Source organism: Moschus berezovskii, chromosome 4 (assembly GCF_049115385.1).
Source record: "Moschus berezovskii isolate FMDL1 chromosome 4, NW_MosBer_1.0, whole genome shotgun sequence".
In the NCBI taxonomy this organism is placed as follows: Eukaryota; Metazoa; Chordata; class Mammalia; order Artiodactyla; family Moschidae; genus Moschus; species Moschus berezovskii.
Genome location: NC_142463.1, coordinates 111,346,685 through 111,360,530, shown reverse-complemented (window position 1 = coordinate 111,360,530; position 13,846 = coordinate 111,346,685). Strand labels below are relative to the sequence as shown.

General features: G+C 51.5%; 1 protein-coding gene across 1 annotated transcript; it reads left to right on the top strand.

The window, feature by feature from the left end:
• The first annotated feature begins 1,072 nt into the window (after positions 1–1,072).
• On the top strand, positions 1,073–7,060 carry ETV3L (ETS variant transcription factor 3 like). The gene is made up of 5 exons (XM_055403602.2): positions 1,073–1,188; positions 1,275–1,512; positions 1,761–1,950; positions 2,370–2,490; positions 6,624–7,060. Exons 1-5 carry the CDS (start codon positions 1,122–1,124, stop codon positions 7,058–7,060), a joined length of 1,053 nt encoding a protein of 350 aa, XP_055259577.2. The 5' UTR covers positions 1,073–1,121.
• The last annotated feature ends 6,786 nt before the right edge of the window (positions 7,061–13,846 follow it).

The following is a 13,846-nucleotide window of genomic DNA, read 5'->3' as shown; positions in this document are numbered from 1 at the left end:
TGAGCCGGTCCCCTGTTGGTGAGCGAGTTGTCCGAAAGAGTCAGGTAACCCCACTGTGTCTGGCCCAGCCTGAAGCAGGCCTCTCGTTCCGCCGATCCCACCCCCCGCCCATCTCTCTTCGGCCTCTGGTCTGTTGGTTCCTCCTGCACTAGTTACGGTGGAAGCCCGCCAGCCTTTTGCACCATCTTCAGTTCCATCCAGAAGGCTTTGGGACAAAGACAACTCCTCCCCTCACCTGCAACAGGCAAGTTTATCTCACTAGGGCTGGTTCCCCAGTCTTCTCCCGTCTCACCAGCTGCCCCTGTACAACCCCAAGCTAAATTGGGAACCAGCAAGATTCCTTCTTCCTTGTCCATGGTTCATTAATTCAACAAATATTTAGAGAGCTTCTGTGACTACAAGACCCTGGGTTAGACTGAGATCTGGGGAGCCAGCAGTGAAAAAGACACCCGGGGTTCCTGACCACAGGGAGCTGACACTCTGAGGGGGAAGACATAGGTTAAACACAAAGTGACATCCTTGAGACATTCATCACCGTTCACTGATTCTACCAAGAATCATTTCTTGAACATCCATGAAAAGTCAGGTACTCTGCTAGGCATTTGAGACATCTCAGTGAATAAATACACAACAATCCCTCCTCTTCTCAAATGCAAAATCGTTCTAAGCATTATAAAGGTGTGGGTCTGTCCATCTGCCACCTCCTTCCCTTCAAGGTTTAGAAAAAGCCACCGATTAATTACATTTTAGCTTGTCTTCTCTTGGGAAAAACCTCAATCCTGTTAAGCCCTGAGAAGAGATCTGTCCTCTGTCTGAATCTCCCAGCAGGGGGAGGATCTAGGGGGCCCTTTTGCATTCCTCTCCAACTATTTAAGCGGCTCAGCCTCGAACCCTGAGTCCTGGGTCAGCCCCTGGCCAGTGAGGAGGTCCCAGGGGAAGTTTGGCCCAGCCTGGCTGTGGCGGAGTGTCCTGCTCAGACCCCCCCCTTTCCCAGTCTCCCCCTTCTTCTCTCTTTCCTCCCTCCTTCACTTCCTTCTCCCCTGCCTTCTTTCCCTTCCTGCTAAGGGGACTGTTTCCCCCCCCAAGGCCCAGACGCAGCCCTCGCCCCCTGGGAGTGGACCATGCACTGCAGCTGCTTGGCCAAGGGCCTTCCTGCCATCTCCGCTGCTGGTAACGCCTGGATCCCAGGTGAGCCTCTGCCAGGAGTCCCAGCGGCGCCCCGGAGGAGGCCTGGGGGAGCGGTGGGGCGGTGCTGACTCCCCTCTCCACCCCAGGCCTGGCCTTCCCCGACTGGGCCTACAAAGCCGAGTCGTCCCCGGGCTCCCGGCAGATCCAGCTGTGGCACTTCATCCTGGAGCTGCTGCAGAAGGAGGAGTTCCGCCATGTCATCGCCTGGCAGCAGGGAGAGTACGGGGAATTCGTCATCAAGGATCCAGACGAGGTGGCCCGCCTCTGGGGCCGCAGGAAATGCAAACCACAGATGAATTATGACAAGCTGAGCCGGGCCCTCAGGTGAGAGGAGACAGCCAACGTGACCAGGGAGGACAGAGTTCAGAGAAAAAGGCTGTGGTTTCTGGCACCCCCGTCCAATTCCCGCCCCTCCGAGGCTTGGGAAACGCTCTGGAGTGCGACAGAATGTCTAGCGGTTATCCAAGAACAGCTAGGGGTCAACCTTGCCAACCTGGGGAGCGGGGATGTGGCTGGGTCTCTTGAGTGCCTCCTCCCTGCCAACCTCCTGCGCTCATCCTTGGGGTCTCCAGATATTACTACAATAAGAGGATCCTGCACAAGACCAAAGGCAAAAGATTCACTTACAAGTTCAACTTCAGCAAGCTCATCGTCGTTAACTACCCTCTGTGGGAGATCCGGGCAGCCCCGTCCCCCCACTTGCTGCTGGGGCCCCCTGCTCTATTTCAGCCAGCGCTGCTACCCATGGGTGTGCAGAGTGAGGTAGGCACGAAAGCCAGTCCCGTCCCCAGAGCTCCACCAGGCCCTGCCTCTCCATCCAGAATGCCCCTACCGTCCTCTCTGCCTTGGGGGCCCATCAGCTTTCAATGTTCTTCTCCCCCTGCATCCTAGTCCCCGAGTGTCCCAGGGGCAGAAGCGATACTCTGAATCACCCCTCCATTTTTAACAATCCCTACTGTGAGAGAGGGCAACTCCTTCTGCACCAGGCATGACTCCTTTAATGGTGGGTCACAGGGAAGGGGGTGGGGCCTCCAGAGAGGGTGCGGGACATGTGGGCAGTGCTGACTTAAGAACAATTATGAGACTGTTTCATTACTTTAATGACTGGTTGTTAAACAATGTGTACTGTGGAATACATACCACGCGTTCCGCCCCCGTGCCTGCCTCTCCTCACTCCCCAGCTCCTGCACAGCATGCTCTTCACCCATCGGGCCGTGGCGGAGCAGCTGGCTGGACAGCGGAGCCCTCAAGGGCCACCAGAGGCCTGTGGGAACAAGAAGGGAAGCAGCAGCAGTGTCCACCGTGAGTGCTCGCGCCTGGAAAGGGCCCGGGGAATTCTGAACAGGGGAGGGGAGAACCCTTCAGATTGAGCACGTGGAAGAAGGGGCATCGTGTATACAATCAACAAACACTCAATGCACACCAGCTATTTACTAGGTGTGGGGGTCCACGTATGAAAGACGGCCCTCAGGATGCTCAGAGACCCGTGAGGAGCAGAAATAGGAGGGTGGTCAGGGAGCAGGACTGGGATTCGGGGACGCGCACGGGGCTGCTGGAATGCAGAGGAGTGGGGGCTTCCTGGAGGAGGCTACTCCTGAGCAGGCGAAGAAGATGGAGACAGACGTCCAGGCAGAGGGCACAGCATTTATAAAGGAAAAAGCTGCGAATGGGTGGAGTCAAATCTGAAGATCTGCTGGTAGCTTACATGGTCAGAGTGAGGCTTGTGACAGGAGCAGGGACGGGGAGCAAGAGGAGAGACACGGCTGGTAAGACGATGCTGGCAAGGGAGATGGGCGTTTAGTCCCAGCGAGCCCCAGAAGCCATGCTGAAGGGCTTGGACTTAATCCTGAAAGCAAGAGGAACCCAGAGGGAGAAACATGTCCAGATGTTCATTTTACAAAGACAGCTTGGGATGCATGTAGAGTTTGGGAGGTAGGACGCCTACAACTGGCGCTGGAGGCTTCTGAAGATCTAGGTAGCTGGTGATGGAGCCAGAACCAAGGCAAGGGCCTGGGTGCAGAAGGAGGCCCAACTGAAGGGGAACTGGGAAGATAAAGTTCACTCACTCATTCACTCATTACTTCTTTCAACAGACAGATCATGAGCTCCTGTTGAATGTGCCAGGCCCCGTCCTAGGGCTTGGGGTGCCAGCGTGAGCAAGATTATCTTTATAAAGCTTGTAGGCAAGAGGGATATTCAGTTAGTAATCCAACAAACTGACAAGTATTGGTATCTGTACCAAATGCTACAGAGAAGTTCAGGGTGCAGAGAGCAGCCAGGAAGACTTCCTTGACAAAGTGACATTTGAGCTGAGACCCAGAATGTAAACCGGTGCCAGCTTAGTTCAGAGGGAGAGAGGCAAGGATATGGCAAGCAGAGAGCACAAGGTGTGCAAAGGCCCTGGGGCAGGAAAGAGGCACTGGGAGCTCACCAGTGTGGCAGCACATGGAGATTGAGGGGGACATGGTAAAAATGCAGGCAGGGGTCACCTCTCCCAGGGCTGTAACCTGGGAAGCAGCAAAGTCAGATTTTTTTGTGAAAAAGATCACAGAGATCCTTGACCGACCATAGGCTCTTCTGCAGAGGCCCACGACACGTCCCTCCACTTCTGGCAATTTTGTGGAACAAAGACCCTTGGCCTTAGCCCCACTTCAGTGCAGCTGGGGGTCCAGAGGGCCCACCTCCCAGAGAACGCAGAGCACCTGGCTCCAGGCCCTCACGAGTGCAGCCAAGGCTGTGGGCGTGGTGCGGCCCAAAGCCTGCCAGGACTCGTAGGGCCACAAGTCTGGCAGCCTAGAGCAAGACAGCACCTGAACACCTCCCTGTTCTTCCACTCTCACCCACCCCTTCCTAGTTCTGGGAATGCCCTGGGCACAGAGCTTCTCTCTCTTTGAGAAACTATCAGGGGAAAAAAAAGTATTCCCTGGCGAGCCCCAGCGCGGAGTTGTTTTGCACCTCCGTGCCCTCTGCGGGTACAGGCCCTACCTGTGCTGGGGCCCTGAGGCATACTCAGCAGGTTAGGTCACCGGTAGGCCAGCAGCACCCGCATGGCCCACTTCTGGACTGGGATTCCAGAAGGCGGTGCCAACCCCTCACTCCGCCTTCACTCAGGACTGCTCCTGGGCAGCAGAGAGGCCAGGACTACTGAGCCAGCGGCAGGAAGCCACAGGGCTAGAGCTAGGAAGGGGAGGGGACGGGGAGGAGGACTCTCAGAACCATCCCCTCCACTTGCCTGCTCAGCTGTGGGGCTCTGAGGGAGACGCTGTCCTCGGAACCCCCAAGGGATACAGCCTTCCTGGGGGAAAACAACAGTCCCCACTTCACCTAAGAATCCAAGGAAAGGACAGTGATTCAGGAGACGGTACATGCTGGGCTTCCCTGATGGCTCAGGTGGTCAAGAATCCACCTGCAATGCGGGAGACCTGGGTTCAATCCCTGGGCTGGGAAGGTCCCCTGGAGAAGGGACTGGCTACCCACTCTGGTACTCTGGCCGGGAGAATTCCGTGGACAGAGGAGCCTGGCATTCTACACTCCATGTAGGCTACATTCCATACTTGTATGACCTTTTTGCTTCCCTGGTGGCTCAGATGGTAAAGAATCCTCCTGCAACGCAGGAGACCTGGGTTCAATCCTTAGGTTGGGACAATCCCCTGGAGGAGGAAATGGCAACCCACTCCAATAGTCTTGCCTGGAGAATTTCATGGACAGAGGAGCCCGGAGGGCTACAGTCCATGGGGTCGCATAGAGTCAGACACGACTGAGCGCCTAAGACAGATACACACGCTGGCGGGGGTGTCCATGCTCTGCTTCATGAAGGATCACCTTAACTGTTCTCCCCATTCACAGAGCCAGTGTCAGAAGTCTGCTCTCACCAAATGAATTGGATGAATTAAGTCATAACTAAACGGCGTTTCCAGTTTCTACCAGCTGTAGCCCCGCTGGTGTTGCCACCTTGAGTTCACTCTTGACCTTGCTAAGAACTGGAACTGGACTTAGGTGTTTTTCTGTTTGTTTGGTTGGTTAGCTGTTTTCAATCAGCTTCGTTATTTGGCTGTGCTGGTCTTCATTGCTGTGAAGGCTTTTCTCTAATTGTGCTGAGCGGGGACTGCTCTTTAATTGTGTACTCAGGCTTCTCAGTGCAGTGGCTTCCCTTGCTGCTGAGCACAGGCTCTGGGGCGTGCGGGCTTCAGTAGCTGTGGCGCGTGGGCTTAGTAGCCGCAACTCCCGGGCTCCAGAGCACAGGCTCCATAGTGTGGCGCGTGGGCTTAGTTGGGCTTCCCAGGTGGCTCAGTGGTAAAGAATTCACCTGCCGACACAAGAGACCCAGGTTTGATCCCTGGATCGGGAAGATTCCCTGGAGTAGGAAATGGCAACCCACTCTAATATTCTTGCCTGGAAAATTCCATGGACAGAGAAGCCTGGAGGGTTCCAGTCCATGGGGTCTGGAGAATCAGACAACACACACACACAGAAACACATGGGCTTAATTGCTCCGCTGCATATGGGATCTTCCCAAACCAGGGATTGAATTCATGTCTCCTGCATTGGCAGGCACATTCTTTACCACTGAGCCACCAGGGAAGCTCTGGAGTTAGGTTTTTTTAATTATAGGAAGTAGTGTGAAATTTTATATAATCATTCCCAGAGATCCCAGGCTAGGAACCCCTATTGTAGGATCCTGGGGAAATAGGGTAGATTTGGAAGGAATGGAAGGAGGGAGAGCTTCTTGGAGGAAGAGAGCTATGGGCCAGAGCCAGCCAGAGCAGGAGAAGGCTGGAGCTCACCTCACACACACTGGTCTCACAACTCTGCAGGCCCCTTTGTACCCGTGACACTGCTTGATCTTAGCTGGGAGAGGAGGTTTTATGGATGAAGAAACTGAGACCTGAGAATTTAAATGACAAACCCAGAGCCACACAGCCAGCTCTTTGCCAGACTAGAATAGAACTAGAGTCTTCTGCTACAGGGATGAGGAGAAAGGAGAATGGATCCATTGAATTCTGGTAAAGAATATCCTCAATTCATTAATTCAATGCATTTTTACCGAGCACTTAATACATGCCAGGCTGGGCTGGATCCCAGGATCCAAACTAAAACAGACACAGTTCCTGCCCCCACAGTGTCGGACACAGATATTAAATAATCTCACAAATGACTCCTGATTCTGAACAACAGGCCCTGGAGGAGAGGACCAGGAAGGAGGCAGGGAGGGCTGTCCAGGGGCTTTTATCCAGGCTCGGGAGGCATGGAGGCTTCCCCAAAGAAATGACATTTATGATGAGATGTGAATCAAAGGAAAAAAGAAAGTGCCTGGGTGGGGAGAGAAAGTTTCAAGCAGGAGCAAAAAGAAATAGGAAGTGGCAATACAAGGGGCATCTCCAATGGTGGACTCTCACTGACCCTCTCTCTCCCCTGCTCTCTGCCTCTCTCTCCAGGACTTGGCTCTGCTTGCTGCCATCTGGGGAGCCCCCTAAGCGAGCTGCCCGGTTTTGCCTCCTTCACGCCTCCCCTCCCATTCCCTGTCCCCACCAACTGGCCCCGCCTCTCAACACCCCTCCTGCCCCCTGTGGCCCCAGAGCAGCACTTCCCAGGGTGCTCCCCGCCGGGCACCCTGCTCCCAGGGCCAATCTGTGCCCCGGCAGCCCAGCAGTTTCCAGAGCTCCCACTGTTGGCCAGACTGGCGCAAGGGGCTGAGGAGAGGCTCCGACTCTGGTCCCTGAGGCCCGAGGGGCTGGAGGTAAAGCCCGAGACCATGTCGGCTCCCAGGGAGGGCTTCTGCTCAGAGAGGCAGGGGACCCGCACTGGAGACAAGAGCCCCGCCTCCCCCAGTCTGGCGAGCTTCAAAGCAGTGTGGCCCCTGGATCCTCCGTAATGGGGGGAGGAAGATGTGAAGTTGCGGGGGAATCCCCCAAACTCCATCTGTCCTCTTGTCTACCTCCCTCTGGCTTTGCACCTTCCCCTGGCTGGCAGCAGAATGATCTGAAGGGATGGACCCAAGGGGATGGGGGCATCGCAGGGAAGGAGTATATGTGAGGATGGGAAACCTGAGGCAGTGTGCCCCCTCACCAAACAGCTGATCACAATAAGGAGACATTCTTAATCTCAACTTTTTTCTTTTTTGAGGGAGATGAGAAAGAGGTTCCCATCATTTGAAAGATATGATACCTGCCCACACAAGAGGGGAAATTAAGAGTCTAAGTTGGTGAGCGGTCAGGAGTTGTTTTGTTCCCCAAGTCTCAGGGCAATTTCTTTCTTCTGTGGGCCACTGTCCCTCACCCAGGCTAAGGTCTCCTGTCTCTCTCCGTGCCTCCATGCGCTTCTCTCCCATCCCTCTGCTATCTGTGACCCTGGGAGCTCCTGTCCCCTTCTTTCTCCAAGACCTAAGCAAGTGGGATCAGGAGGGACAGGTTTCCTCAGCTCTGTAACGCTCCACGCAAACCACAAATAAAATGCCCTTGGCAAACCGCCGTCTTGGCTGACCACCCCCTGCTGCCCTCTGAGCTGCTGCTGCTGCTGCTAAGTCACTTCAGTCATGTCTGACTCTCTGTGACCCCATAGACGGCAGCCCACCAGACTCCGCCATCCCTGGGATTCTCCAAGCAAGAACACTGGAGTGGGTTGCCATTTCCTTCTCTAGGCCCTCTGATCTGGTTGGAGCTAAAAGCCACCCAACATTTCTGATGGGAATAGGTGGGAGGAGGGGGTCTGGGAGGGGTCCTGAGGCCTAGTAGAAATCGAGCCAGCCAGTCTCCTCCCTCTGCCGCCATCAGGTCCCAGAGAGAAAGGCTGAGACTGCAGCCCGAGTGGCTCCCCAGACCAGTGGGAAAGCAGCCTCAAGGAAGGAACTTCAGAGCAGAGCAGAGGTCTTCACAGAGTGACGCCCCCAGGTCCCTGTCATGGACGTCTAAGCAGAGTTCTAAGGGGCTGGGGATGAAGTAGGGTGTTGGCAGGGATCCCCATCGAAGCATCAGGTGGCTGGGGCAAGAGGAGAGAGGGGTCTTTTGCTCGACCAAGGAAAAGCCCTCAGAAAAGAAGAACATTCCAGGAGCCAAGGCACAGAACCATATTGCTCCGCTATCTCTAGGCTGCCAACTACAGGTTTAGGATTATCTCTACTTCCTTCCCACGATGGAGAGCAGAAACTAAGGAGGCTCAGAGGGTGCCTTTTGTCCCTTGTCTGTCCCTGCCTCTCATCCAAAGAGTAGGGGTGCATCCTTCTCTCGGAACTCCCTGTTCATTCTGCTTTTCACAGTCGCTCAGGCCTTATTTGTGGCAGATGCATGTTCTCATGGATGGAATGGGAAAGAAGAGACCCAGAGAAAGGTGGGGCTAAGCCCTCACCCCACAGAAAGGTTAAGATGATCAAGGAAGCAGCCCCCAGGCTTCCCAGCTGGATAGAGGCTGGGAGAGAGCATCTGTGAGTGGTCTCATCTCGGTCTCTCTCCCTTACCCCAGACGCCAAAAAGGGGGAGCGCAGACTGTCTCTCCCAGGGGATCCTAGGAGCTACAGTGAAAACTGCTTCTTGCTGGCTACCAAAGTTGCAGGCCCATCCCCAGTCCTACACGAAGGATGAACCCCCAGCCTGGGGCTTTCCCATCATCCTGCCCAGTTCAGGGAGACAAAGAGCTAATGTTGTCTGCTTCGACACAAGGAAACGGATCTCACTGTCAAGGGCTAGTATCCTCTGCAGAGAGGCCAGTCTCAGGGACGGGGCCCCATAAACAGGGGCCCCCACGTGCCTTCCGCCAGACCCCACCTCCTGTTCAGTGGTTTGCTGTTGCTATGACCCCCATGTTTCAGACAGTGAAAAATGCTTCGTGGTCACTTTTCTAAAGTCTGTTTTTGGAGGAGGTGAACCCGGGAGACTGAAGGCTCAGCTTCAGAGGACCTAAATTTCCAGGCGGTGCACTCTGCCGTTTAGACGACAGATTCAAGCTGAGCAGAGGTTCTCAACCTCAGCACTAATGTCGTTTGGGGCTGCAAAATTCTCCGTTGCTAAGGAGCCTCCTACCCACTCCTGGCCTCTAGACCAGTAGCACTCTCCCCATCGCTCCTCTTCTAAACCTGACGAAATGTCCCTCCCGGGGAAGAAACCGTACCCGCTTGAGAATCGCTTAAGAATGGCTTCAGCAAGTCCAGATGTCCCGGCTAAGACGGGACCCTGGCTCCACCAACGCCAAGAGAGCTACTGGGGGCCACGTTGCAGGAGTGCCCTCTGGCGGCCAGAATCAAGGTTCGCGCTCAGAAGGGCTTAGCGTTCCTGACTAGGCTGAATGAGTAAAGCCGGCCAGGAGCGCTGTTAGAAGTGAAGTGGTGATGAGCACCTTGGAGTCTTCTTAGGGGAGGAAGAGAGTGGCAAGATAGAAATGCCATTTGCAAGCTATGAACTATTCACTAAAGGATCCACAAATCTAATGGGAAAACAGACGGTAGATTGTCCATTCCTCTGGTATAATCTGCTGCAGCCATCAACCCTAGGCATTACACCCTCTGGCCCTCTGGGGCTGTTAGGCTTCCCCTGGGCAGAGCACCAAGCAGCTACTCAACCTTCTTCGAGGAGGAGTGGGAACTGGGCTGAGACGCAGCAAAGTGAGCTCACCAACTGCCCCTGATCCAGGGTCCTGGGCTTGTCACACCAGATGCAGCGACAGAAGCACGCCTGGATTCCAGCAGAGTTTTAGGGTGTCAGAACTCCCAGACTTCATGAACCAGACGTCAATAGCCAGCAGGGACCTTTGAGATCATCCAGTTCAACCCTCTAATTTTACAGGCCCAGAGAGAAGAAGGGACTTGTTCAAAGTCATACATGTAGAGGAGCCAAATTTAGAATATAAATTTCCTAATTATCAGTTAACGTTCTTTCCATCTCACCGTAATCATTTGGATTGAGACTTGAGGTCCTTAAAATTCTTTAGAAATAAGAGCATATTATATATTAATAGCGGAGAAGGCAATGGCAAGTCACTCCAGTACTCTTGCCTAGAAAATCACATGGACAGAGGAGCCTGGTGGGCTGCAGTCCATGGGGTCGCTACTAGTCAGACATGACTGAGCAACTTCACTTTTACTTTTCACTTTCACACATTGGAGAAGGAAATGGCAACCCACTCCAGTGTTCTTGCCTGGAGAATCCCAGGGATGGGGGAGCCTGGTGGGCTTCCATCTATGGGGTCGCACAGAGTCGGACACGACTGAAGCGACTTAGCAGCAGCATATATTAATAGGGAAGTTTTTTAAGTTATTTCTGTGTGATTTTTTCTAATTGAATTACAGTTGATTTTTACATTTTTTTTACATAGTTGATTTACAGTGTTGTTTACAATGTTTACAAATTTAGATGATTCCATTATATATATATATATATATTCCTTATATATATATAATTCTTTTTCAGATTATTTTCCATTATAGGTTATTACAAGATATTGAATATAGTTCCCTGTGCTATATAGTAAGTCTTGTTTGGTATCCATTTTCTATATATCAGTGTGTATCTTTTAATCTCAGAATGCTTATTTATCCCTCCTTTTCCCTTTGGTAGCCATAAGTTTGTTTTCTTTGTCTTGAGTCTATTTCTGTTTTGTAAATAAGCCTTTCGTAATTTTTTTCCACTGCACCTCGCAGCTTGGTTCCCTGAGTGGGGATCGAACCCAGACCACTACAGTGAGCGCACTGAGTCCCAACCCTGGGCCGCCAGGGAATCCCTAGTCACAGGAGCAGACACGCTCCTTTCGGTGTGCGTTTTGGCGCATGATTGCATATTGTCTGGGGCTGCCCTCCACCTACCTGATGTGCGCTGATGCAGCACAGACTGTTAAAGGGAAGGTGTTCGTCCCTAGAACACTTGATTAGCATACGGAAGAGGCCTCGAAGACATAAAAACAATAGCAAAGTGCTTGCTGCCCTGAATCATTGCTGGCAATGAGGATAATCCCTGTCCTCTCCCTTTTTTACGCTACTGAAGACCCTGACCAAGACGGGAGAAAAAAATTCACATACTGTATATGTTTATACACACACATATGAACACATGCATGTACAATTCAACAGACATTTCTTAAATGCTCACTACGTGCCAAACACAGTGCTGCCATGTTCTGGGGTGCACTGAAGGCGCTTCTCTCTGTGAAGGGCCCCAGACAGTGTGGCAGAGTCAGCGCCTTGCACAGAGGGTAGGTGACCCGGCCCCAGAGAGGAGGGTGGGGTGGTGCTGTCAGGGCTTGGCAGGCACGGTAGGAGACTGAGTACCAAGCCCTTGAAAGGCAAGGCTTCAGCATACATGCTCGACACCCAATGTAAACAAAAATTTTGTTTGGTATTCAACCTACTTTAAAATACCTGAAAGTAGGCCACTCTCACTTTCTGAAACGAGCTTCATTCTCCCTATGGAATGTGTATCTCTTTAAATAAACTTGTTTCCACTTTAATTAATTAATTAAAATGCCTAAAGGTAGATCTTAAGAAGTCCTTTCTAATCTCCAAAAGCACAGGCAACATGTGTCGATTGTGTATAAAGTTATCAAAACAGATATATAATTCTGTGATCCCTTTTTTCATCAAATATTACTTCATAAACACTTCACTATGCTGTGCATTTGGGAAGGATTGAGGGCAAGAGGAGAAGGGGGCGACAGAGGATGAGATGGTTGATGGCATCACTGACTCAGTGGACATGAGTTTGAGCAAACTCAGGGAAACACTGAAGGAGGGGGAAGCCTGGTGTGCTGCAGTTCATGGGGTCACAAAACGTCGGACACGTTTTAGCAGCTGAACAACACATGTGTAATTAACGTCACCCATCTTAACCTGAGGCTGAGAAAGACTGAGGACAGGAAAAGGGGGCGACAGAGGATGATATAGTTGGACGGCACCATTGACTCATCGGGAATAAGTTTGAGTAATCTCCGGGAAATAGTGAAGCACAGGGAGGCCTGTGCTGTAGTCCATGAGGTTGCAAAGCATCGGACATGACTGAGCAACCGAACAACAACAAATCTTAACCAGGGCAGACTATTCTATCATGTTGCTACAACACCAATTTTACCATCACCCTTTTGGTGACTTTTTGGGTTGTTTCTTGTTATTTGCTTTGTAAGTAAAATCGTTTCAAAACTTTTGTCCATAGTTTTAATCTTTTTTTTTTTCCCCCTTAAATTAGTTCTTTGAGATTCATTCCCAGGAGTGACATAACTGGGTCAAGGACTATGACATTTCAATACATATTGCTCAACTGTCCTCTGAAAAAAGATTATAATATTTTAAAAAGTCACGTTTACACACTGCTTCAGGTCAGTTCAGTTCAGTTCAGTCACTCTGTCATATCCGACTCTTTGCGACCCCATGAATCACAGCACGCCAGGCCTCCCTGTCCATCACCAACTCCCGGAGTTCACTCAAACTCATGTCCATCGAGTCGGTGATGCCATCCAGCCATCTCATTCTCTGTCGTCCCCTTCTCCTCCTGCCCCCAATCCCTCCCAGCATCAAAGTCTTTTCCAGTGAGTCAACTCTTCGCATGAAGTGGCCAAAGTATTGGAGTTTCAGCTTTAGCATCAGTCCTTCCAATGAACACCCAGGATCGATCTCCTTTAGAATGGACTGGCTGGATCTCCTTGCAGTCCAAGGGACTCTCAAGAGTCTTCTCTAGCACCACAGTTCAAAAGCATCAATTCTTCGGTGCTCACCTTTCTTCACAGTCCAACTCTCACATCCATACATGACCACTGGAAAAACCATAGCTCTGACTAGACAGACCTTGGTTGGCAAAGTAATGTCTCTGCTTTTTAACATGCTATCTAGGTTGGTCATAACTTCCCTTCCAGGAAGTAAGCATCTTTTAATTTCATGGCTGCAATCAGCATCCGCAGTGATTTTGGAGCCCCAAAAAATAAAGTCTGACACTGTTTCAACTCTTTCCCCACCTATTTCCCATGAAGTGATGGGACCAGATGCCATGATCTTAGTTTTCCAAATGGTGAGCTTCAAGCCAACTTTTTCACTCTCCTTTTTCACTTTCATCAAGAGGCTTTTCAGTTCCTCTTCACTTTCTGCCATAAGGGTGGTGTCATCTGCATATCTGAGGTTATTGATATTTCTCCCGGCAATCTTGATTCCAGCTTGTGCTTCTTCCAGCCCAGCGTTCCTCATGATGTACTCTGCATAGAAGTTAAATAAGCAGGGTGACAATATACAACCTTGACGTACTCCTTTTCCTATTTGGAACCAGTCTGTTGTTTCATGTCCAATTCTAACTGTTGCTTCCTGACCTGCATACAGGTTTCTCAAGAGGCAGGTCAGGTGGTCTGGTATTCCCATCTCTTTCAGTATTTTCCACAGTTTATTGTGATCCACACAGTCAAAGGCTTTGGCATAGTCAATAAAGCAGAAATAGATGTTTTTCTGGAACTTTCTTGCTTTTTCCATGATCCAGCAGATGGTGGCAATTTGATCTCTGGTGCCTCTGCCTTTTCTAAAACCAGCTTGAACATCTGGAAGTTCACGGTTCACATATTGCTGAAGCCTGGCTTGGAGAATTTTGAGCATGACTTTACTAGCGTGTGAGATGAGTGCAATTGTGCGGTAGTTTGAGCATTCTTTGGTATTGCCTTTCTTTGGGATTGGAATGAAGACTGACTTTTTCCAGTCCTGTGGCCACTG

Excerpts from the sequence above, each read along its gene's own strand:
- ETV3L (XM_055403602.2), top strand. The coding sequence starts at position 1,122 with ATGCACTGCAGCTGCTTGGCCAAGGGCCTTCCTGCCATCTCCGCTGCT. Across the intron at positions 1,951-2,369 it reads CCATGGGTGTGCAGAGTGAG|CTCCTGCACAGCATGCTCTT; the intron begins GTAGGCACGAAA and ends CTCACTCCCCAG. Across the intron at positions 2,491-6,623 it reads AAGCAGCAGCAGTGTCCACC|GACTTGGCTCTGCTTGCTGC; the intron begins GTGAGTGCTCGC and ends CTCTCTCTCCAG.